General features: G+C 34.2%; 2 protein-coding genes across 3 annotated transcripts; both read left to right on the top strand.

Annotated features, from left to right (window-relative positions):
• Positions 1–15,140: 15,140 nt before the first annotated feature.
• On the top strand, positions 15,141–18,719 carry LOC133307000 (protein DJ-1 homolog B). The gene is made up of 7 exons (XM_061507417.1): positions 15,141–15,576; positions 15,841–15,990; positions 16,071–16,253; positions 17,274–17,354; positions 17,544–17,744; positions 17,827–17,967; positions 18,323–18,719. The coding sequence occupies exons 1-7, from the start codon at positions 15,196–15,198 to the stop codon at positions 18,527–18,529; spliced, it is 1,344 nt and encodes a 447-aa protein (XP_061363401.1). The 5' UTR covers positions 15,141–15,195; the 3' UTR covers positions 18,530–18,719.
• A 2,802-nt stretch (positions 18,720–21,521) lies between these two features.
• On the top strand, positions 21,522–26,207 carry LOC133307002 (cold-responsive protein kinase 1-like). Of its 2 annotated transcripts, none has more exons than XM_061507420.1 (7): positions 21,522–21,629; positions 22,110–22,349; positions 23,369–23,484; positions 23,602–23,812; positions 23,888–24,125; positions 24,484–24,634; positions 25,649–26,207. In XM_061507420.1, the coding sequence occupies exons 2-7, from the start codon at positions 22,277–22,279 to the stop codon at positions 26,027–26,029; spliced, it is 1,170 nt and encodes a 389-aa protein (XP_061363404.1). In that variant the 5' UTR covers positions 21,522–21,629; positions 22,110–22,276; the 3' UTR covers positions 26,030–26,207. The 2 variants fall into 2 exon arrangements, with proteins under 2 accessions (XP_061363404.1, XP_061363405.1); XM_061507421.1 differs by having other exon boundaries at positions 21,593–21,629; positions 22,148–22,349.
• The last annotated feature ends 527 nt before the right edge of the window (positions 26,208–26,734 follow it).

Consider the following 26,734-nt stretch of genomic DNA (forward strand, 5'->3'; position numbering starts at 1 on the left):
TCAGTTGCTTCTCTATGGAAAATGGGAAAATGGCAAAATGGGCCCCCATTAAGTAAACTAATACTCTCTGTTCATTTTCTTTCTCAGTTACCATTTCCTTCTATGTTGAGAGTAGATATTGATCCATTATTCCAATTCTTAATTAGTCCGATTTGAGTTAAATATGGTTATATATATAGATGACACGTGTATTAAGTTTTAGGAAAAAATATTTATTCTTTTAAATGACACAATTTATATCATTTCACTCTCATAAAGATGTGGGACCCACACCTTTATTTTTTTTGTTAATTCTCTTTCCTCATTTATCTATCTCTTTCTCACTATTAAAATGACACAATTTTATATCCTTTAAAATGACACACATTTTTTCCTAAGTTTTAACACAGGTATTCTCACGACTCGAATTCCAAAACTGATTAAGCTGAAACAATGTCTTATTATTTCCTCTAATGTTTTTTTTAGTATATAATTTTGATTATCTTTTTGAAGCGAGTCCACTCTTAATATTCACATGTGTCAATTTTTTGAGTCTTTTATGGAACTAGTCCTGAATCAAGCATAATCTCAATTAAAATTCATAATCTTTCCCACTCTATTCAACTTATATTATCAACTGAACTATACCCGTTAATTTCATTTCCTTCTATGTCAAAGAGAGATAATGTTTTTTTTCTTTTTTGCTAGACATGTATCTTTTATTTTGTTTCCTGAGACCGAGTTATAAATTCACAGTAACTTAAGTTGAATAGTAACTTAATATGTAGCTGGTTTTGAAAAAGTCTTTAAATTTTCTATACGGGGCAGGTTATATTTACAAACTTTTTTGTTTACAAACTCTTACAAACTACACTATGTTCTTCCGGGAGAACATAGTGTAATTTGTAAAAAAATTTAAAAAAAATTTGTAAATGGATCATTCTCCTTTCTATATATATGAAAACTAAATGGCTGGATCTTTTGATACCTCTCTCTCAACTCTCAACCATTGATTTTCATTAATTTAATAATGATAATTTGTTAGGTTACATTTATTAATTTTCAATAAATTACCATTGTCAAATTAGCAGAAATCAATAATTTAGATAAAGTGTCAAACTAAAAAATTTGACTTCGATATGAAAACACCCCGACTCAAAATAATATAAACGAAAATTTGGAATGATACTAACAAATACTATACAACCTTTATTTTATTTTTTTATTTTTTTTAGAATATACAACCTTTATTTTAATTATGCATAAGGTCAAGCGGTGATGAAATAAAATTTTAAGATAAAGGATAAAAGAAAAATTGCTATTTATATATGGAAGATTAGTGTCCTCTCAGATTAGTCATTCTATTGTGGCTCATGCAGAAAAGAAGCAAGCATGTGTGCCACTTCTCAGTTTTGTCTTAACATTGCATGTTATTTGGGAGGTGGATGTGGATTGAAGATAACTACTTTTCCTTTAGTTTTGAGTTTTGACCATGAGTTAGCATCCTTTTTGGAAACTTTCATGTAAAATAATGTTTTTGGATTTCTTGTCACAGAATATCATCTTTTAGCATTTTATTTTTATTTTGCGAAATCCAATTTGAGCAAATGCTTATCCAATTTGCCTGAACCAACCATGATATAAAGATTCTAAAAATTAAACTACACATGCACTTTATCTATGAAATTCATGGGCTAAATAAGATAGGCAATTTCGCGGTAGTCCACAAAAATTATGGAGAATTATTGTTAGAAAAATAATGTGAAAATAATTATTAAGAGGATAATTTGTATTCGATAAATTATTTCAATAATATCACCAAGTATGTGGATCAACGAGTAGGGGGTTATTCCAGCTTAATTAGTGGTCTCGAGTTCGAGTTCATAGGAACACAATTGTGTTAAAATTTAGTAGGAAGAGTTTTGTCGCCCAGCACCACTAGGGATAGCCTAGTGGTGTTGGGTGTGTTTAGGGTGTGCGGTTCAACTTCCTGTAATGTCCAAAAAAAAAGAGTTTTGTCGCCCATGTAATTCTACCTTATTCGAATCGAATTAGTCAAATATTCGATAAACCGATAGATAATATTTAAAAAAATATATATCATTTCAACAAATGTGATTCCATGAAACACACATAAAAAATTGAAATATATAATAATACAAAGTTAAAGTGTATCATAAAGAAATATAGAAATACAATAATAAAAAATTTGAGCCTAATGTTAGACATTACATCTTTAAAACAATTACCTTTTTTATGGTGCCCAAAATTCCTAGATAGTTGTCTTTCAAGATAAAACAAATTATCTTGTACCAACACTCTCACATAGAGCAACAATCTTATTGAACTAACCTATATTTAACTAATCACGCTAGAGTAAAAGAATACAAATGCAAAATTAATTCTAACAATAATTTCACTTGAATTTGAATCAGGGACTATTACATTCATTTAATTCATTTAACACAATATATATAATTGGACAATCTAATTCAACATAACATAAATATAGGGATGACAAATTTCTTTCTATTAAATTTTTAACACATTTATTTATTCACAACTCAAATTTAAAATTGTTCATTAAATTGAAATAATTTCATATTAATTGATGCTATAAATATAAGTTTACACTTTTGTTTTGTCATTGGAGCATATTTTTTATGTGATGAGAGTAGATATTTCTTTATAAAAAATAAAATAAAATAAAATAATCATAAAAATTGAAATAATGTAAATGAATTATTATTTTTAATATTTAACAAAGGATATATATATTAAGTGCTCAATATTCAAGCAAATATTTTCTTATCATTGCTGTAATTGTCGGAGTAAGGGTGCAGTGACAGCAAGAATGCAGGAGCACTTTTCCAAATTTGGTCAGTTTCCCAAGTCGTCATAATGGTGAAGTTGAACTGAAGGTTTAAAAGTGGGAATATTAAATGAAACGAAATGTTTATCGCTGTCTTTTACGGGAAAAACAACTATTACAAAGAAAAATTTTAGGTGATGTAATAGAGATAATTAATACCCAATGGGTGCAGCTCAGTTGGTAACTTGGCGCTGAGTTAGTGGGGTTGGATATGTGTTCGATTCCCGCTGAATGCATTCTTGGGAAGGGGGCTGAACCTTTAGCCATCACTGTTTCCCCGCACTCCGGATTAGTCCCATAGCCGGCTCAAAGAGTCGAAGCTCGTGGGGATACCGGAGGAAGCCAACTCGTCTCAAAGAGATAATTAGGGTTGGGTAACTCCAAAAAAAAACAAATAGAGATAATTAATTGTGGGAGTTGTTATTTAAAAAAAAAAAAAAAGAATCAATGGATTCACTTTTATTTAATATTAGATAGCGATGAAAATGATGACTTCATTTTATTGTTATGTTTGATAGTAGTGATTGATTAAAAAATCACAATAAAAACTAATTTATGATTTTTTTAAGGGAAAAACTACTCTTATGCAACATAAGAGTAGTTTATCTCCTATAGACCCATCGAAAATTGTGACACTTTTTTTTCTTTTCTTTTTTCTTTTTTGAAAATAGTGGGTCCCACAACATATGTCTCTACAACATAAGGTATTTTCTCTCATATAACATGAGATTAGATGAATTTTTTTAATGTTAAATAGGCTTAGCTTAATATAATTGAAGCCAATTAACTTTTAGGTTGGACCAGGGTTAAGTCAATCCACGCTAAATTTAAAGCTACAATGGTGGGCTAAAAAATTGGGCTATTTTTTACGGGAGAAAATGTTATATTTACAAAAAATTTATTTATAAATTGTATTAAGTATGATCGGTCATACTTCAATCAAGAATGTATGACCGGTCATACTTAGTGTAATTTGTAAAAAAAATTGTAAACGAATTCTTTTTCTTTCTACATTTATATTTTGATAAAATAAAAATAAAAACGTGAATTTCATAAAAAAAATTGTGGAATACATTATTCATTAAATTTTATCTCTTAAACACATATAAAAATATGTAAGGCCTATATTTTTTTTCTCTCCTCTCTTTATATAACTCCACACGAGCCTCACACACTATATATATATATATATATATATATATATATATATATATATATATATATATATATAAGAGATAAACTTATCTCTTATAACATCAAATCCTTTATTTAATTGTGTGAATACTCATTAGTCATTCATTTGTCTGTTTCCATTCTATTATCTAAAATTAACTGATTTGGAATGTTTGGAGGAACAAATTTGAAGAAAAATGGAAGGAAAAGAAAAACCTTCAATCTAAGTAAATATTTTTTTCACTTGAAATTCTTTTAAATGAGGAGAATGAAATGACAAATTAATATGTCATCTTTTGATTTTTTATTTTTTATTATATATATATTATATATTTTAAAATTTTAAAATAAAAAAATGACTCCTCCTTTTCAGTTTTTCCCCTAAACTTCTCCATCCAAAGATGAACTAAAATATTGATTCAGAAATCAAACAATAATAGCTCAGTTGGCACATGGGAGTTAAGCAAGTGAGGTGAGAGCATATATTCAATCATCTCCAATATGTTTAAAGCTTTAATCCTGGACTCGTCCCGAATAGAATTCCCTCTCATGAAATATACATTTAAAAAAAATATTGATCAAGATGGTTTAAGATGTGATTGAAACGACGATTAGAAAAACAAATTGATTAATCCAATAAAGTCGATTGATTTTTCAGTCAAATTGATTAATCCATATTATATATTTACAAACTTTTTATTTACAAACTACACTATGTCTTACTAGTAAAACACTCTTGAGTGAAGTCTTACAGGTAAGACATAATGTAGTTTGTAAAAAAAAAAAAATTGTCATTATAATCCTCCTCGATTTTCAAAGCTTAAAAAAACACATTTGCTTTTATTTTAAGCTGCATTACAATATTTCTGCACACAAAAGGTTTATTTCTTCCTATTATTATTAAAAAAAGCATAGCAAGTGAAATGACTTTCCTTTACAACATCTTTTAGTATGATTTAATTTTTATTTTTACAATAAGTAATTAAAAAGTTATCTGCAATCAACGATCAATAACAAATAAAAATATAAGATAAAAAAATAAATTATTTTCAAAATAATTAATCAAAATCAAATTATATTAAGATATAAAGTGAACTGTTCGTGTTGGTGAGCTTATATTTGCATACCTTGTAGGTCAAGTGTATTGTTATGGAGGTGTTATTAGAGGTAATGATATGGATCAAAGTTCTTGTTGGAGTTACTGTGTGTGTATTTCGAGGTGATTGAGAAAGGGGAAATGTATAATGGCCACAATGACTCTATATTTTGGCAGAATAACTACTTATAAATGTAATGGATGTAATATGGCCCTTCAATAGGTGAAATGGTTATTCCATAAATGACTTGAATGAATTGTAAGTGTTAGTGAGCTTAGGTCTGCATCCTTTATATGGTAAAATATATCGTTATGGAGGTGCTCTTAGAGAAAATGATATAGACCAAAGCTCTTGGGGGAGCTGTTGTGTGTGTATCTTAGTGGTGGCTGAGAAAAAAGGAATGTGAAATGGGCATGATAGCTATATATTTTGACAAAGTAATAGCTCATAAATGCAATAAGTGCAAAATGCCCCTTTTAATGGGTGAAGAGGGTATACATAGGTGGAGAAATATTCTCAATAATGAGAGAGATTGAGCCATAACTGTTTTGCTCAATACCTCATTGTTGTGCATGAGGTAGCGCATCACTAAGTGTACGATGGTTGGTGATAAATCCTATAAGGATCTATGATTCATACTTTAGGGAGGCAGGGGAATGACCTATTTAATAGGTGTCTAAGGACTATCCCATAGGTTTGAGCTGTGAGGCCAATTCAGAACATGATGATAGACGTATGATGAGCTTGGAAGTTGTTGCTCTACATAGAAAAAATATTTTATTTATAACAAAAAATGCAATAATAAAAAGAGAAGAGTCTTGATTAAGAGCAAAATATTAATCATGTATAAAGATTTGAGATGCATATGATGCAGCCACACAATAAAATTATGACATATAACAATGGCAATAACATGGATAAGTTTTAAAGAAAACAATGAATCAAGAGAAATAAGAAATAAAAAAAAGAGCACAACCAAGATAAAATGCAACAAACCATGGTCAACAATCAAGAGAAGCTTAATGTCACAATACAAGTCATGGTGAAATGGAGATAAGTCCAAACTGTTACAGTATCTAACTTATATACTTAGATCTTTACTTATATTAATGCCAAACTCAACATTGCATATCTCTCGAAATTACACAACTCTTGTACAAATCATCTTGACATGTTTTTCTAACAAATGAAAATAACTAACATATATAAAATAAGATAATCACTTTTACAAGAGTCAATAATATGCGTGAAATAATTTTTTGAATTAAATTTACTTCCATTTGTGAAATTCATGTATAAAAGCCTAAAGGATTAAAAGATGATTTCAACATGTTTTAACCTTACAAGCATATTTCTAAGAGTAAATTACATATTCTTATAATGTTAGGAACCATTTGAGAGTAAAAGGAAATGAAAAAGATGTATTTATGACTACTTTGCACTTGATGTCAAGGAAGTATTCCAATACTTTCGTGGAGAAAAATAAGTATTCAGATATTGCTCAAAAAGTATTAAAATACCTTATATCTAGATTGCATATCATCTCTATAAACAATTAATTTTTAATGAAACCACTAGATATACACTTCTAACGACTCTTAAACATATTTAGCATCATTTATACATATTCTAAGAGTATAATGAGAGTAGAAAGAGCATCATAAACATTCATTGAGATCATATACACAAGTTCGTCAATCTTGAGTCCATTCTTGCAAAATCATTTTGTATACTCGATTTTTGAAAGAGTTATCATTTGATCATTATTCTCATATTATAAAATCATATTGCAAAGTTGTCAAGCACTCGATAAGCTTGGTGGTTGAAAGGTTTCTAAGCACCCATGAACTTTAGAGGCTATAAAGTTACTAAGCACTCGTGAAACTTAGTGGATTGTAAGGTTTCCAAGCACGTGGAAGCTTGGATGTTGTAGTGATTTGTCAAACACATATGGAGCTCGACCTATAATGGAAGAATCATTTGCTATATGAACGTAGGTTACAAGTGATGGTAACTGAACTAGAATAAAGTATGTTGGCAGTTTTTCTAATCCTTAACTTTTTATTTATAGTGTTAAATCTGAAAGTTTGAATTCAAAAGTTTAAATTTTAAATTCTATTATATTTTAGATCTGAAAACTCTTCTAAGTTATTTTAGGATTTCTTTAAGGAGTTTGTTTCCCAGCAAATAGGTTGTTAGTTTGTTACATCTTCATGTATAAATGTACCTCTATTGAGGAAGAAATAACATGAATGAAATGTGCCATATTACTTGTATGAAAGTTTGACATGGTATCAAGTACGTTCTGATCCTTATCCATCCTCATTGGTATCCCACATCATTTTTATTCATTTTTTGTGACCCTACCAGTACCCATTTATTTTCCTACACTACTTTACCTGTTTCTTTGACCCATATCCTCTTTCCATAACTTTCCCTTCGTATCCCTAATTTTTTCGTATGGACGATGAGAACTCCACCTTCCCTTTTAATTCCTCCACATCCCCTGCCTCCATCTCTGTGACTCCTTCTAACATTGTCATTCACCAAGACAACTCTTCTTTCCCTGTCAGTCTGTCACTATGACCCTTGATGAATCCAATTATCCTCTTTGGTCCCGATTAATGGACATGTGAATCAAAGCTCGTGACAAATCTGGGTATTTGACTGGCACCACGAAGTAACCACCCATTGATGATCCTGCATATAACTCTTGGGTTACTGAGAACAAGCGTGTGAAAAGCTGGCTCATTGAATCGATAAGCCCATCCCTAATGCAACGATTTCTCCGTCTCGAGTCAGCTTACAAAATTTGGGATGCTTCCTTTCACACGTTTTATGATGGCTTTGATGAAACCTGTCTCTTTGAGCTTAATCAATGGTCGTTTATTATGAAGCAAAATGGTCGTCCCTTTTCTGTATATTACAATGAATTGGTTTTTATCTTCTAGGAAATTGATTATCGCATGTCTTCTCAAGGTAGCACAGTTTATGGCGTTGTTTAGATGCATTCAGCCATGGCTCGCCTTCATGTCCATATCTTCTTTAGTGGCTTGGATTCTGACTTTGACTCGGTTCATGTGAGATTCTTCGTAAGGACCCCAAGTTAGACCTCAAAGGGAGTTATGCTTATGTCCCCCGTGAACATTAACAACACCTCACCTTGGGACGTCCTCCAACTAGTACTAAAACTTCTGCCCTCCTAACTCACTCGCCTCGACCCCCTTCTGGTTCATCCTCAATCAGACCTTACAAAGATTCTCTCTCCAACAAGTTCAGCTCTCTTCTTTATTCTCATGTGGTGATTTTGGTCACACAAAGAATCGTTGTTATGAACTCATCGGGTACCCTAAATAGTGGGATTTCTCTAAGCGCCTTCGTCAAAAAATCCTCAAAAAAGCTCTTGGAACCACATCTAATGGTGATTCTTCTCATCCTCCTATTGCTAATGTCGTGTACAAAGGAATCTTAGGTGAGTCCTATGCTCTCTCCACGCTTTCTTGAACTTCTACTTGGATAAGTGATACAGGTGTCTCTGATCACATTATTTGTCGTTCTCATGCTTTAACCAATCTTAGCTCTGCTGCTAAAACCATGATCTCCACTGCCATCACCGGTCAAGGTTCCATTATTTTATCACCTAAATTGACACTGCACTCTGTTTTAATAGTCCTTTCTCTTGAATTTAACCTTCTATTTGTAAGTCAATTAACCTCTCAACTGGATTGCAACGTTATTTTTTGGCCCAATTTTTGTGTCTTTCAAGGGAACTAGAATTAGGAGATCCTTGGCTATGGTGTTAGACACGGCAAGCTGTGCTTCTTGAATTCCTCAGATGGTGGTCTATCTTCCCTTGCCTTTGCTTCTGCTACTTCTACTTTGGATTCTCACTCCAGTTCTGTTTGGATTTGGTATAAGAGACTTGGTCATCCATTCTTTAGTTATCTCAAAAAATTGTTTCCGAATTTATTTGTCAAGTTGAATGTTGCTGATTTTAAATGTACAGTTTGTGATTTGGCCAAAAGCCATCGCAATCCCTTTTACCCTAATTCGAATAAAAGTTCTATTCCTTTCCAAGTTATGCACTCTGATGTATGGGGTTCCTCTAAAGTTTTTCCTTTTTCTAATTCATATTACTATGTATCCTTTATTGATGAATGCACTCGAATGGTGTGGATCACCTTGCTTAAACATAAAAATTATGTATTTCCAGCCTCTAAAAAGTGTCATGCTATGGTACTAAATTAGTATTCCTCCTCAATCCAAAATTTTCAATCTAACAATGGTCTGGACTATATGAACAGTTTGTTCTCTGATTTTTTGGCAACTCATGGGATAAAACATCAGTCCTCTTGTCCTTATACTCCTCAGCAAAATGGTCTGCCTGAGAGGAGAAACTGCCAACTTTTAGAAATTGTACCCGCTTCCTTATTTGGCATAAATGTCTCTTCTTCTTATTGGGGGGAGGTTGTTGTCTCTGCTGCTTATCTCTTAAATAGGACCCCCCTCGAGTGCTCTTTACTTCCAAACTCCTCAACAAGCTCCTGAGTCCCATTTTTCTCTCCCTCATGTCATCAATCTTGAACCCATAATCTTTGGCTGCACCACTTGTGTTAATCTTCCCAAGCCTCTTCGATCCAAGGTGGATCCTTGTGCCAAAAAATGTTTCTTTATTGGCTACTCTGATTCTCAAAAGGGGTATAGATGTTTTGATTCCATATCTCATAAAATGTGTATCTCTTTGGAGGTTTCTTTCCATGAATCTGAACCATACTACTAAGGAGGAGACTCGGTTTCTTCTTCTCAGGGGGAACATGTCCTAGTCCAGTTTGGAGAAGCAGAAATTCGTCTCTCTGACCAGATTACTGTTGTTGTACCTTTCACTCCTTCAGCGTCTACTCCTAGCTCATCTCCTAGCTTTACAGGTACTGCTCATTCTCTTGAACACCGGGTCTAACTTACATACCTGCGGTCTCACCTCCGGACATCCCTGAAAGGTACATTGAACAAGATAGTAACACACAAACTGATTTATCAATACCCTTTGTATCTCAAAATTCCCCCACACAAGTCAAAGATCTCTTCGTCCAAACAAGGGCATACCTAAACATTTTTACGAACCAGATCCCAAAGTAAAAACCAAATACCCGATTAGCAGCTATATATCTACTAAAAACCTATCTGAATCATGTTCTCTAATTGTTAATCAATTATATATATTATAAGAAAGAATGGCTAAATAACAACACAAGGAGAGTGAATTGTGTTCTAAATTTTTTGCTAATAACAAAGAAAACCAAAACCTCTTTTTCAAAACAACATGCTAGAGAGATTTAACAATTAACAAAAATTCTCAAACCCTTAAAACAGATTCATATTATCAAGAACAATGAATCAAAGAAGAGTAATATGCAGCGAAAAATAAAAGGTAAGGGAAGAGAAGCTAACACCGGGATATATCATGGTTCACTCTCCACCACTGAGAGTTATATCCAGACTGAGATCGATCATTCCACTATCATCAAGCTTCCAACCGGTGCTTGAAGAGATTGTTTTACAAGAAGAATTTTACAAGACCTGTGATCTACCTGATCACGCTTAACCTAAACCCTAAGATCACTCCTCTTGAACCAGAAACCAAAACTCAATTAGAATTTTACAATACCGTGGCCAACCCCTTGATCACTCTTAACCTAAACCCTAGGATCACTCCAATTGAATCAATCACAGAAGCAGAACAACCTCCCCAAATCCAGAATTACAAAGAAAAACAGAGGAGGAAGAAGATTAAAGAGCTTTCTCTCTTTAAAATATCAATTTTAAGCATAATCCATGTACTTGGGTGATTCTAACTCTAATGCATGTAATAATACGCTCTCTTATGTTTCTGAAACCTAAAACATGATTTTATAGAAACCCAAGTCGGTTTAGAAAAGATATAAAAAGATTTGATTCAGATTTAAAAAATAATTATGTGATTCCCGATAAATATCCGGATACCATATCTGGATATGCCATATCCGGATATTTGATGACAACAACCCAAAATGCATCCGAATTTGATCCAAATAATTTCTAATTAATTCTTTCTCACTTCTCACACATGAATGCATGCTTCTAGTGTCAATATTACAGTGTTTCACGTGTGTGAGCCTTGCATGCATGTGTTTATATTCCTAAATGCAAACTAGAGAGATATAGCTCAATAAACTCAACTTCATACAACCCAAGACTCTAAAAATACATGACACATAATACAAACTTAATTCTTCAATTGTCTTCATCCTTTGAGTCTTCTAGGTCCTTTCTTTACTTGAATATTTGACTTTAGTCTTGACTTTGCACATTTGAATTACTTCTTCACTTTTGCATGTTACCTTGGTATTCTAGTACCATTTGGGACTTGTTGCACTGCCATCTAACTTGTGCATCAATGTTAAGCTTGTTGGTGCTTTGTAATCATCAAAACTTCAAATGTATAAGCTTGAAAACCTATGGTTCAACATGTATTCCGAATAGTGTGCAAGAAACATTGGATGATCCAAAATGGAAAGCTTCCATGAATGTAGAAATGGAAGCATTACAAAGCAACAACACATGGGAACTAGTTTCTTTACCAAATGGCAAGACAACAATCGACTGCAAGTGGGTTTTTAATGTGAAGCTAATGGCTAATGAGAGTATTGACAGATTTAAAGCAAGATTGGTGGCTAAAAGTTGTACTGAGAAGTATGGTGTAGATTACCAAGAGACATTTGCTCCTGTTGCCAAACTTAATACAATCCGAATTCTGATTTCCTTGGCAGCAAATAGAGACTGGCCATTGAATCAATTTGGTGTAAAAAATGTTTTTTTGAATGGAGATTTGGAAGATGAGGTATATATGGATGTGTCACCTGAGTAAAGTTATCATCTTCAAAGGAAAATGTAGTTTGCAAGTTAAAAAAGGCTCTGTATGGCCTTAAACAGTCGCCAAGGGCATGGCTTGGGAGGTTTTTTTTCTATCAATGAAGAAATTCGGCTATACACAAAGTAATGCAGATCACACTTTATTTTTTGAACACAGGGAAAGAAAAATAACTATTCTCATAGTCTATGTAGATGATATGGTCTTAACTAGAGATGATGCACACAAGATGAGGTCACTTGAACAACACCTAGCTAATGAGTTTGAAATGAAGGATCTAGGCCAGCTAAAGTATTTCTTGGGAATTGAGGTTGCAAGGTCTAAACAAGGAATTGTGTTATCTCAAAGAAAGTACATTCTAGTTCTGTTGTTTGAGACCAGAACGTTAGCATGTAAATCGGTTGACACACCAATAGAAATGAACCCTAAGCTTGGTATTTACCCAGATCAGATTAAAACTGACGTTAGCAGATACTAGAGACTAGTGAGGAGACTTATCTATCTATCACATACAAGACCCGATATTGCTTATGCAGTAGAAATGGTGAGTAGATTTATGCATTCCCCTAGTGAAGAACATATGAAAGATGTCTTTAGAATTCTGAGATACTTAAAAGGGTCACCTGGCAGAGGCTTCCTATTTTCTAAAAACGAAAAAAGAGGCATATAAGGATACACTTATTCTGATTGGGCTGGCGACCAAACCACAAGACAATCCACTTCTGGGTATCTCATGTTTGTTGATGGAAATCTAGTCACATAGAGGAGAAAAAAATAGAAGATGGTGGCTAGATCAAGTGCTGAAGCTGAGTTTGGAGGTATGTCATATGACATTTGTGGATTAAAAATTTCCCAAGAGACCTAAAGTTACAAAATGACCAGCCTATGAATACCTATTGTGATAATAAGGCTGCTATTGAGATTGCACATAACCTGGTTCAACATGATAGAACCAAACATGTTGAAGTGGATAGGCATTTCATAAAAGAGAAGCTGGATCAACAAATTGTTAATACTCCATACATTAGATCAAAAGATCAGTTGGCAGATGGTTTAACCGAAGCAATATCTGAAAAGGCACTTGGAGATATAATGGGCAAGTTAGGCATGTTAGATATATATGCACCAACTTGAGGGGGAGTATTAAATCTAGTGTTATAAAAACCGGACCGGGTCAAACCGGAAACCGGTAAACCGGCCAGGTGACCGGTCCGGGTAAAGTAATGGATCAGACATGCAAACAAATCAGAATAAACCGGCTGGTTTTACTAAAACCGGTGACCCGCTGGGTAAGAAATAAAGAATAAAAAGGAAGGAAAAACGTCGGAGAAAATGGAACGGTGGCCGCCGGGGATGGTGGAGATGGCTTGGCCAGATCTGGTCGGGGCAGAGGCGGTGGAGGAGATAAACAGACGAAGAAGAAAAAGCTTGAACTTGGTAATACCGTGGCCACTGTGGCACCTATGGCAAAGAAGAAGAAGCAGATAAAGAGACGATAGTTGTTTTCAAAAGAAAAAAAGAAAGAGAGACTATAGCTGTTTTCAAAAAAAAAAAAAACGATATATAGCTGTGAAATAGGGCTGTGAAATAACAGATAAAAATGACCAATGCTTTTGTACTTTTCATTTTTTACATTGTATTGGAAAATGGAATGTACTAAATTGTATTGTTAAAGTGAAAGAAGTAGTTTATTATATTGTTAAATGTAACACTCTTTTGCAAAGCTACAGCTTTTTTAAAAGTTTATTATATTAAATTGTATTTGAAATGTAATATTTTTTCTTTTGAGATACAAAATGTAATATTCATTACTAATAAAGTTAGAATATTTATTTATAAAAAAAAGAGAACATTTGAAATTAAAATGATTTTTTATAAGTATTTAAATATATTTATAATTTTTTATATAAATTATAAATTTATATATACTCACCGGGTCATTCGGTTCAACCAGTGACCCACTAACTTAGTACCTCGACCGGGTCAATAAGCGGGTCGAGTTTAATAACATTGGTTAAATCTGAAAGTTTGAATTCAAAAATTTAAATTTGAAATTCTGTTATATCTTAGATCAAGTCTAGAAACTCTTCTGATTGTTTTGGGATTGCTTTAAAGAGTTTGTTTCCTAGTAAATAGGTTATTAGTTTGTTACATTTGTTACATCTTTTTGTATAACTTTACCTCCATTGAGGAAGAAATAACATGAATGAAATATGCCATATTAGTTGTATGAAAATTTGACAAGTACTTTTATTGTTTCTTTAATATAAACATGTGCTAATATATATTATTTCAAAATTGTATATTAGAAGTTATTTAAATGCTTGGATAAACTTTACATATATCAAATTATATTATAATTTAGAAAAAAATTAATTTTTTTATTATACACAATTCACAATGAATTATTGTTATTCATTTAATATGTACCATGTCATTACCATTTTTTTTTATTTTAAAATATGGTTAATGTTGCAATTGAATTGATAAATAATTAATAAGATAAATTTATGCTTTCAAAGTAGGTTTAAATATTTTTACGATGAATGAATGCAAATAAATTATTTACATTTATTCTTAAAACGATGTCAGTTGAAAGATTACAAATTTATAATGATAAAGACTATTACAATCTTAAAATAAATTATAATTATAAAAATACCTTAATTTTTGCATAAAACAATATTATTTTGAGTTCAATACAAATAACTTTTTTGTATTCACTTCACAAAAAATTACTCCAAAAGCATTTAAAAATAGGAAATATTTTTCCTTATGTTATTGAAGATGAATTATCTCAGGCACCACTAGGGTTAGCCTAGTGGTGTGGGGTGTGTGTGTTAGGAGTGTGTGTAGTGTAGGGTGTTGTGTTCAATTCCTTGTAACCTCCAAAAAAAAAAAGATGAATTATCTCATGTTAGTGAAACAAAATTATAAAAGAGACCACAAATAATTGGAGAAAAAATAAATAAAGGTGAGATCCATTTTTATTATGTGTGTGTAAGAAAATAGATTATCTCATGTTAAATGAGATAAATATAAACCTTTAAAAATTAGTGGTTATAGACATTTTTTCTTTTGGAGATTTGGAGGCAGACGATGCACATGAAGAAGACACGTAGACAACACAGACGTCTGTTAGAAGAAGGAAAAGGAAGAAAGCATAAATGGCATTGCGTCACTTACGATTCTTCCCTCGCAACACTCTTACACTCACAAACTTCACTCCCAAACACATACACATACACAACAACACTCTCACAAACTTCACTCACAAACCCAAACACAACCTCTCACTCTCTTCCTCTTCAACCACAACCATGGCTTTCTCTTCCGAAGCTCGAAAGGTGTTTGTTCCGATTGCCGATGGCACCGAACCTATGGAGGCTGTCATCACCGTCGACGTTCTCCGTCGATCCGGAGCTGACGTCACCGTCGCTTCCGCCGCCAACCACCTCTCCCTCCAAGCTCTCCACGGCGTCAAGATCCTCGCCGACGCTTCCGTTTCTGACATCGCCGACACCGTCTTCGACCTCATCGCTCTCCCCGTATATCTCTCTCTCTCTCTCTCTCTCTCTCTCTCTCTCTCTCTATCTCTCATCGAAGTTTGTTGCGTTTTGATTGAGATTTTATGAGGAATTGTGTTTATGATTGTGTTAATCATCTAATTCCTGGATTAATTATTGGTTTAGATGTTTACAGTTTTAGGATTTATTAATTGATTAGTCATCTACCATTATTGGAACATCGTATATTAATTGAGTGGTTAATTTTTTCCTTAATTAGGAATTAATTGATTAATTTGTGTGTAGGGTGGGATTCCGGGTGTTGAAAATCTTAGGGACTGTGGAGTTCTGGAAGGATTAGTGAAAAAGCATGTTGAGGATGGAAGGCTTTATGCTGCGGTGTGTGCTGCTCCTGCAGTGGTGCTTGGGCCATGGGGTTTGCTGAAGGGGTTGAAGGTAAAGATAGCCTCATGTTTTGCTCGTTTTTTACAATCCACTTTGTGTTGCTGATGGCTGACTGTGTGATCGTGGGACAGGCAACTTGTCATCCCTCATTGATGGAAAAATTGGCCTCTTATACAACTGCTGTTGAGTCAAGGGTGCAACTGGATGGCAGAGTTGTGACGAGTCGTGCACCGGGCACCACCATGGAGTTCGCGGTTGCACTGGTTGAGCAATTATATGGAAAAGAGAAAGCTGATGAAGTTGCTGGTCCACTGGTAAGGACTTCATTCATGATAGTTTGTTGTTTTTGAAGAGCAAAGATATCCGGTGTATAGCGTGAGAGGGGAGCTAATCTTGATCATTACATGGATTGTGGATGGTCTGGATTAGTTCGTCGGACCTCTCACGCACTCACTTGATGCATCCCTTACACACACATATTGTTCACAATGGTGCCTACTTGTAACTAATAATATGCTTAACATGTCTGCTTCTAGGAATTAATATGATTGGTAATTGGTAATTTGGTCTTTATGTGCAATTACTGAAGTATTTTCAATATTGATAATTGACTTCTCTACAGCAATCCCTCTGACATATTCCGTGATATCTGAAAATTGCAAATGGTGATAATGATTCCACAATGGGTTTTACATATGAACATTTTGAGGTTTTGTCAGTATCTCAAAGATGAATATGTTGCTGAAAAGAGGCTGAGAGAATATACTCAAATGAGGGGCTGTTGTGGTTTATGATTAATACCATAACTTTTAAGTTATTTGTAGTTGATTGCAAAAGAAGGATAGCTACGAGCCTATGACATTGGTGTTCATATTTGAATGAAGCTAGTTGTTCTTTGCTATGCCCTACCAACTTCAACATAGACGTGTGTATACACAAAAGGGGTGGAGGGGGAACTAGAGTGATTGAAACTGCTGAAAAAGTCTCAAGTTTCTCTCAAGACATGTTTATCACTTCGTGCTTCATAGTTCAAGTCTAATAATTGAGATGTTACTTGTTTTTAAGGAGATAGGGGAGTTCGCCTCTGTTTTTGTGGAACCAAATAACTGAAAAATTATTTCAATTTATGATGCTTATAATTGAGTGGATAAGTTTATTGGTAATGTATGAGTGCACTGGTGCCCATGTGTATATATCAAGCTTTCTGCTGCTGAATTTTGACATACAATAGAAATGCTATTTAGATATTTGTGTTCTTTATGATATCACATTCTTGCTATGGTGTTTATTACTTTCCTTTTTGTCGTTGGATTCTCATATAATTCAACATTCAGGTCATGCGTGCTAATCACGGTGATGAATATACTTTTACGGAGGTAAACCCAGTGCAATGGACGTTTGAAAATTCACCCAAGGTGACGTTTGGACCTTAACATTGTCTCAACTCTCAGTAAATTTTGTGTGTGTTGACAAGCATATCTGAGAAAGGAAGCAGGACTATCTTTATTTGAATTTCTTTGATAGAAATGTGTCCACAAAGATAAAATTTGTTACTGGATTAATGACTTGACGTGGACTGTTATTTGTGTTTGCCGTCTTTTCAGATTCTTGTACCAATCGCTAATGGCATGGAGGAAATGGAAGCTGTTATTATCATTGATATTCTGCGAAGAGCAAAGGCAAATGTTGTGGTTGCTTCTGTGGAGGACAAACTACAGATTGTGGCATCGCGTAAAGTTAAACTGGAGGCAGACATGCTCCTTACTGAAGCAGCTAAACTTTCATATGACATTATTGTGTTGCCAGTAAGGGGGCTTCTTACTTTCTTCATAGCAATTAGTCATATATGGTATTTAGTTTGTGTAAATATATTCCAATTGTTTGCAGGGTGGACTTGGGGGCGCCCAAGCTTTTGCAAACTCAGAAACCTTGGTGAGTTTGCTGAAAAAGCAAAGAGAATCAAACAGATATTATGGAGCAATTTGTGCATCCCCAGCTTTAGTCTTGGAGCCCCATGGCTTGCTAAAGGTATCTGTTTTATGGGTCAAGTCTATCATCTTTATGAAGAAAACTTTAAGTAAAACGACAATCATGAATATTCAATTCTCTTAGTTGCATAACCTGATTTAAGCTCATATATGGTTTGGTTTTCTAATATCGACTTGCCTCTATGGTTTGGTTCATTATTACTGAAGACACTTCCTTAAGCTGCTAAATCCCCGGTGGAGTCTTCATTCTAATTATTTATGGTGTTATAAAGAGCTTGATAGGCATAAACATTTATTTGCACTTGATTTTCAAGCCGTGCTTGTCCATTGTTTATGACTTTATTTTGCATCATGGTGTTAATTTGAGACATGTGCATATATTTTCTTCAATACAGGGTAAAAAGGCCACTGCCTTTCCTGCCTTGTGCAACAAGTTATCAGATCAGAGTGAAGTAGAAAACAGGGTTGTAGTTGATGGCAACCTTATTACCAGCAGAGGCCCAGGAACCTCCATCGAGTTTGCATTAGTTATTGTGGAGAAGCTCTTTGGACGCAATTTAGCCCTAGAAATTGCAAAGGCAACAGTGTTCACACGCCCATAGTATATTTAAATGGGTAGCTGGTTGTGGTAATGTATTAGAGGTTTGTGTATGAATTATTAAGCATATCTGAACCTTGAATGAGTTGTAAAGAATAATGCGAGAAGAGATGTGGTTGTTGATAACGTTGGTAACGCTTTGGTAGTTGCTTCTCATTTTAGTTCTCTTTTTCTTGGGTTTCTTTAGGGTGCGCATGACAATCTTCCCGGAATCAATTCTTTTTTAATTTCTGTTCCCGGAAACAGAAATGGATAGGAAAATCGTTTGGTAAAATCGGTTTATTTTTTTGTTCCCGGGATGCACCGGTTAAATTTTTGTGCTAGAGAACAGAAAAAAGAATCAAAAAATTTCTGTTTTTTTGTTCCCGGGCTCAAAATGAGAAACACTTATCTCTCTCAATCACTCTCCACCTCTACCATCATCACCACCACCACCACCATCCCGACACGACTGTCGCCACTATCGTCGCCGCCGCTATCGTACCACTAGTGCTGCCGTCACCACCCCTCACCGCCACCATTACCACCACCTCCACGCATCACTACCACCATACCACCACCACCACCACAACTACCATCGCTGCCACTGCTACCACCACTATCACCGCCATCAACCACCACCACCATCATCGCAACCATTGCCGTCACTGCCACCATCGCCATCACACGCCAGTGCCACCACCTCCATCGCCATCACTACCACCACCACCACGACGCCACCACTACCATCACCACCATTGTCACCAACCACCACTACCATTGCCGCAACCACTACCGTCTTCACCACCACCAACCACCACCACCACAGCCATTACCGTCATCACCACCACCATCGCCACCATTACACCAACGCCACCACTACCATCACCAAACCACCACCACTGTCACCTACCACCACCGCCGCAGTCACTGTCACCACCACCACCATGATGCCTTCACAACCACCACTATCACGTCACTGCTACCATTGTTGCCGCCACCAACCACCATACTCACAACCATTGTCGCTGCCACTGCCGTCACCTCCACCACTACCATCCCCACCACTACCACCGTCGCTGCCACTATTATCACCGCCATTGTCGCAACCACTACCGTCACAACCACCACCACTATCTTCACCACGTGACTACCACCACCACTACTGTATCGCCGCCGCCGCCACCACCACCACCACAACCACACTATATAGAAAGGAAAGAGTTGATCCGAATTTTTTTTATATTTAATAGAAATTATTTTTTATTATATTATTTGTTGTGTTATCAAACACAATTCTCATTCTCGAAATAAAAATGGAACATGTTATCAAACACATTTTTTTTCTCAGAAACTGTTTCAAGGCACAGAAATAGAAAAAAAATTATTTCTTTTCAGAGACAGTGCTCGGGAATAGAATGGTTGTCATAGACAACCTTATCGTACTTTGACTAAACGATTCTCTCCTGACACGGATGTTTGAATTTGTAATCTCTGGATGACTCTTTTAACAAAAATTATAATAATTTAAAATAAAAAATTCATTATGTCGCAATAAAGTTAAAAAATTTACGCACAGGTCATGTAAGTGCTTAGGATATATTTTGAAAAACTTTTAAAGAATTCAGACGCATGACATGAACATTGAATAGAAAAATGGTTTAAAAAGTTATTTAAATTGATAGAAAAAAGAAATGTCTTATTCAGATGCAGAAGCTTTCTTTCACTGATGGTGCATTTATGAATTCCCTTTCGTCATTTAGTAATTTTTTTTCACAAATCTTTAAATACAAGATGAGTATGGGTATAGAGCATCATATCACATCGTTATTATACCAGTAATAAATATTCTTTTATGGAAAAAATATTTATTCTTTTAACTAGTGTAATTTTAGTTTAAATTAATATTTTTTATTTAAAATTTAAATTAAAAAAATCATCTATTTTTTCCCCTTCATTTTTATTATGTTTTTTTTTCTCTCACTTAAAAAGATATAAAGATATAATTTTATGTTCTTTAAATAGATATATACCAAACATTTTTTTTAGTATATGGAAAAGTTCAAAATCTCGTTAGGGGGCGTTTGGTTAAGGATAAATTTTTTGAATACTAGAGAAATATAATTACTAGGGAAATGATTGGAAAGTGAGTTTGGTAGGAAAATGTAAAAAAGGTTGTTTGGTAGACCGAAATATTACCAGGAAAATTATTTAAATTTGCAAAATCTATGTTCTGGAGAAACTTCGCACCTGTTTTTTCACTTTTTCAGTTATCTCAAAATACCACATCTCAAGTGGTATTCTGTACTAGTAAATTTCATCCAAAAATCAACATAAAAGTCATTTTTCCATCTATCATATTTGCCTAGTATTTTTTTTAAAAACCTGAACCAAATATGATATTTTTCAATATCCACTAACACTTTCCCATCAATCCCAAAATAAATCTTTTACCAAACACTACCTTATAGTTTCCCTTGAATTTATCCCCTATATTAATAACTTTATCTCAAATAATGTAAGAGTTTGTTTTTTCTGATGTTACTTTAGATAACTTTATCTAATGTTCATCAAAACGACGTCGTTTTAGGACGGAAATCATGGTATTTTTGTAATTTTAATTTATTTCAGGGTTATAATAGTCTTTATCACTCTAATTTTTTAATTTTTCAACCCCAAAACGACATCGTTTTGATGAACATTAGATAAAGTTATCTAAAGTAACATCGGAAACTTTTTTCCCATGTTAGGTAAAACAAGTATTATTTTTTTTTTTGTAAATAAAGTAAAACAAGTATTATGTTGCAGGACAATCTCCTTGTCATGTTATAGAGATAATAAGTGTGAGATCCACCATATTTAAAATAAATAGAAAAAAAAAACAAATACAGCACAAATATTGATGTATACGTAGTTTACAAACCCTTTTATGTTAATGCTTGACCCCTCCCAATGCACATTGTCCTATATAGATCCCACCCCACAGACCGTGACAGACCGGTAACTTGAAGTCAAGACACGAAAAGATAAATGCTGTCTACCAAACGTTGTGGTTAGTGGTTACCTCTCTCTCTCTAGTACTACCACGTGACGGTGATGCCACCAAAGACTTTGGTTTCTGAGAAGTGAGCTTTTTCTTCATTCTTTTTGGTTTCTAGTAATGTATTTTCTTTCTTATTGTCTGTTTGTTTCTTGAGAAAATGTAAGAAAATTAAATGGAAACAAATTATGTGTTCACTGTTGTCGTGATTATAGAGTAATCAATTTTATTTATTTATTTAGTGGGGAGGGGTTTAACTGTTTTACCTGTAGATATGACATGTATATTTTACTTTTGTTAACTTAATTGCTCCTCCTCCATCTCCATAATTTTCTCATGTTTTATTCACTTTTTCGATATGAAAGTTAAGTTGTGAAGACAGGGTTGTACCCCAAACAAGGTTTGAGTGTTTACAAAGAAGAAATATAAAGTTTGACTTTGATTTGCATTTTGCTTATTGGTTACAGAGACTGTTATTCAATATCATGAAAAGTAGTGCTAGTGGCAGATATTTATGACTTCCTGCTGCAACTGTTGCTGATGGATTGTGAAATTATTCAATCAGGGATTTGTTGGCCTTCTGAAATGTACTGTTTCTTTCAGTACAGGATTTCATGATCATTATTATGGTTGGATATAGAATGGATATTTAGCTGTTGAGTGCTATGGTCATATGATTTACAAGTTGATGCTACTGTTGGTTTGATCCATTGGAGCACCAGAGTCACTCTGATGAATTGTTTCTCTCTTCTTTTCCGAAAAAGGAGGGCTTCCTCAGCCACACAATCAACTGAAGTTGATATAGGTACATAGATAAAATTTATGATTGTTTACTTCTTTTGTAATTTGTTTTTGCAAACACAGTTCCATAGAAGATCTGCTGCATTATAAAATTATTCTATCTGTTAGAGAATAAAAAAAAGCATTAAAAAGGCCATCACCTAATACCTCAAGGTTTTGGGTTGAAATGGTTCTTAACATGGTATCAAAGCTTTAGTAACCATAAGGTTACGAGTTCGATCCTCACTGCCCCCCACTTTCAGGCGGAATTAAAACAAACACAAGGCAGACAAAAAAAAAAATGGGCTCGTGTAGCACAAGGCAGACAAAAAATGAGCTTGTGCCATATCCACGCTTCAAGCCCAGGGCTCTTGCGTGAGAGAGTGTGTTAGAGAATAAAATAAAAGCATTAAAAAGGCCATTACCTAATACCTTAAGGTTTTGGGTTCAAATGGTTCTTAACACTTGTCAATTGAATTCAACCAAGATTTGGTGTGTGCTGGCCTTTTCATGAAAAAAAAAAAAATAGAATCTAATAATCCCAGAAAGTCATCAACATCATTTTCATTTTGGGGGCATAATCTTTTATGAAGCTTTTTTTTTATTGAGGGGTGAAAGAAACTAAATTACTAAGACCTGAATTAAGCAAAATAAAAGCTGGAATCTTCTTATATGGCATGTAGTACTACAATCCAGTTCATTGAATTTATAAATGGGAAATGCATTGATGTATGCTGCATAATAATGTTTTGCTTATTAAATATCTTGAAGCTTGTTATAAAACAACAAGTCACCCTTCCATTAAAATTCTGGTGGTTTTTGTTGTTATTAATTTAACTTTTCTTCTTCACAAAAGGTTTGGGTAAATTTTATTTTTCACTAATCTAGGGCAGCATGTTACATTCTATGAAGCTTGAACCTATTAGAGAAAGCTAAGCTAACCCAATTTTCATTTACTGTTTTTTTATTAGAAAATTTACAAAGTTTGATATGTTCCAAATGTTTCTATGTTTAAATCAAGTTAATATGTATATGTTGCAACAGATATTTCAAACATTCAGAATGTCAATCTTTACACTTACAAGGAATTGCGAATTGCCACCCAAGGTTTCAGCCTAGCAAACAAGATAGGGGAGGGAGGTTTTGGATCAGTTTATAAGGTGATTGTAGTAGTATGGCTTCCACAATTCATAACTGCATCACTTATTTAGAAAGATGCGCTTATGCTTCTTTCTATGTTTCAATTTCAGTGACTGATAACTTTCTACCCTGAATAGGGAAAGTTGAGAAATGGTACTCTGGCTGCTATAAAGGTTTTGTCAGCTGAATCAAGACAAGGTGTCCAGGAGTTCTTAACAGAAATCAAGGTGATCTCTAGTATAGAGCATGAGAATTTAGTTGAGTTGTATGGATGCTGTGTGGAAGGAAACCACAGGATTTTGGTGTATAGCTATCTTGAGAATAACAGCCTAGCACAAACACTTCTTGGTAAGTAATTTTTCACATTTGATATGAATGTATTAAAACTATCCTAGTAATGAATTTGTACTCATGACTTTATAGGTGGAAGCCATAGTAGCATCCAATTCAATTGGCATGTACGGAGGAACATTTGCATTGGTGTTGCCCGGGGCCTTGCATTCCTTCATGATGAAGTTCGGCCACATATTATTCATAGAGATATTAAGGCAAGCAATATATTACTTGACAAAGGCCTCCAGCCCAAAATTTCAGATTTTGGCCTTGCAAGGCTTATAGCACCAGATCAGACCCATATTAGTACACTTGTTGCTGGTACATAGTAAGTTCATAATTCTGTTTTCAATTGTTGGAGAGTTTTTAATTAGTTTATGGGTTTTATAAGAGTTATGTTGTAGGAAAAGTGATTGTGTAATGTTATAGAGATTCGTTTTGCGTGCCGTAATTTTCTTTTTTTTCTTTTTTTTTTCAAAAAGTGTGGACCCCACAAAATGTTGTATGTGTAGGAAAGTTTGTTGTGTCATGTTAAATTATAAATGCAAACCCCTTAGTTTATACTATGAAACTCTGCCAGAACATGTAATTACTTCTCTGCCTTGCATCCTGATTTTTTATACTTCAAATTTTATTAGCAATTTTTGCCATTTTCTTCTTACTATGCCCCTGTTTGGTTTCTGTAGCGGCTATCTGGCACCTGAATTTGCAATACGAAATCAAGTTACAAGAAGAGCAGATGTATATAGTTTTGGAGTTCTGCTACTAGAAATTGTTAGTGGGAGATGTAACACAAACAGACATTTACCTGCGGAAGAACGGTATCTACATACAAGGGTAAGGACCTTTCATTTTGCAAAATAAAAATAAGTTAGAGCAAATAGATATAGTTGAGGATTTAACTTGAATAGAGATTTTTTGAAATATACCTTGCAAATTTGTGATTGATATGTCTTCATAGAGAATTTTATTCTTGGCGCTCCTGGTTTATTAAAGTTTATGTTCTAAATATAGAATGAGCTTCATCACCACTTCATTTTCCTTTTCCCTCTATTAGTTTATATTTAATAATATCGCACTCCAATCACATCCTGTTCCCTTCTTGACAGTAATTTAATATGTTGAAATTGGATATCAATTTTCTTAATATTTATCATTTGTTAAATATAGTATCAAGTATGAGAGTCAGATTTAGACCTTTTATTCAACTCATTCTTCATTTTATTTCCTCTTTTCTCCTGGTTGTCCTCTAAGCTTCACGTTAGCTATTTGTAACGTTTCATACAGGCTAGGGTAGTTTGAATTCCTGACCTTGAAAGTTGCAACTCAAAACACTTGGGCTTATGGGTAGAACATTTAGGATTGGCCTAGAGCTTTACTATCCTGAAAATAAGTTGTATTTGTTCAAATGGCATGGATGATTCTGTCTTTTTAGTTGCATTCTTAATCTTTTCACTGTTACCAAGTGAGCAAACAATCGTGTGATTATTGCCATGAAGTTTATGACTAAGCTTGTTAAAAGACATGAAAATAATCATTACAGGTGCGATGTGGTCATGCTAGGAGAATTAGTTCTTGTAATGTAAAATTTGTACATGAGAAAAATGAGTCTTTTTTATTGGCATGGAGTGAACTCCTATTCCCTCACACCTGATGCTACTCAAACTTTGGAATATCTAAATGGTTTCAAGGTTTTGCACAAAACTGCAATAAAAACCCTTTTTCTTATGTATCTTGGATTTGAGTTGCACATGAATTCAAGGGTTACTACTGCTAGGAAATTAATGTCCTTACAGTTATGTGGATGGAACTCAACTGTTGATAAATGAGTGATTAGATTATGTCTTGCAGGCGTGGAATTTGTATGAGAGGGGAGAGCTGGAGAGTTTGGTGGATGTCATGTTGGATGGAGACTTCAACGTTGAGGAGGCGATAAGGTTTTGTAAGATTGGTCTTCTTTGCATTCAGAATTCTCTTCAGCTCAGACCTTCTATGTCTACTGTGCTTAAAATGCTAATAGGCGAAACAGAAGTGAATGAGGAAAAGATTACAAAACCTGGCTTATTTGAATTTCTGGAAGCCAAAGACCAAGGGAAACAGAAAGACATTGCTGAAGTGGAGAAAACATTTCTTTTGGCTGGTAAAGGGAAGCATGATGATTCATCTTCATCAGGAACCATGAGTTCTTTTGCCACCATGACCTTCACTTCAATTTATGACCGGAGCAATTAAATTACCTATTGTTAGGAAACTGTGCAACCGGCCATTCATAAGTTTTTCCCTTCCCCTTGTATCCAAAGTTGTCTATCTTCACTGCCTTTTGGAACTACAAACTACCGAGTCAATTTTTGTGCTATATCTTCTTCTCATACTAGTCAATAAATCATAATTATTGGTTCAATTTAGGAATCCTTCGGTTCAAGCTTTGTGCAAAATAGGATTATAATTGATTAAGGCCATGCATCACAGTATTTTGAAACAGGAGATTGTTTTATTTTTGGTTTTGCTGTTTTTGAGTCTTGTGCTGCTTAGTTTAAGAATAGTGCTATTTCCATTACTTATACATCCGCGGGGGGGGGGGGGGGGGGGATTCACTTACTGTGTTAATGGATGGTTCACACAAGAATCTTCAAAAAAGTAGAGTTTCCTTTTTGTTGAATTCTTTGTTTGGCAACTGAAACCTAGGATTGCTATATTCTCTCCGCAAAGGTGAGTTTGTGACTGTTAGAATAGGAAATATAATATGTATAGTTTTGTATAGACTACTTTCCTATCTGTAAATATTATTTTCCTATTTAGGATTTGGATTAGGTTTGGGCTTCTTACTTAAGCCCATTAGGGTCTCTATATATTGTAACTCTTTGTATTAGCTTAATGCACAACATATTATTTTATATTCAAGTTGGTACTAGAGCTCTTTTGTTCTGGGGACCCTCA

Source organism: Gastrolobium bilobum, unplaced genomic scaffold (assembly GCF_033153095.1).
Source record: "Gastrolobium bilobum isolate Gb01-03AN ecotype WA unplaced genomic scaffold, APGP_CSIRO_Gbil_v1 utg3949, whole genome shotgun sequence".
NCBI classification, from domain to species: domain Eukaryota; kingdom Viridiplantae; phylum Streptophyta; class Magnoliopsida; order Fabales; family Fabaceae; genus Gastrolobium; species Gastrolobium bilobum.

Coding starts and splice junctions, on each gene's coding strand:
- LOC133307000 (XM_061507417.1), top strand. CDS start 15,196: ATGGCATTGCGTCACTTACGATTCTTCCCTCGCAACACTCTTACACTC. Junction 17,745..17,826: donor ATGACATTATTGTGTTGCCA/GTAAGGGGGCTT, acceptor AATTGTTTGCAG/GGTGGACTTGGGGGCGCCCA. Junction 17,968..18,322: donor AGCCCCATGGCTTGCTAAAG/GTATCTGTTTTA, acceptor TCTTCAATACAG/GGTAAAAAGGCCACTGCCTT.
- LOC133307002 (XM_061507420.1), top strand. CDS start 22,277: ATGAATTGTTTCTCTCTTCTTTTCCGAAAAAGGAGGGCTTCCTCAGCC. Junction 22,350..23,368: donor ATCAACTGAAGTTGATATAG/GTACATAGATAA, acceptor ATGTTGCAACAG/ATATTTCAAACATTCAGAAT. Junction 24,126..24,483: donor ACACTTGTTGCTGGTACATA/GTAAGTTCATAA, acceptor TGGTTTCTGTAG/CGGCTATCTGGCACCTGAAT.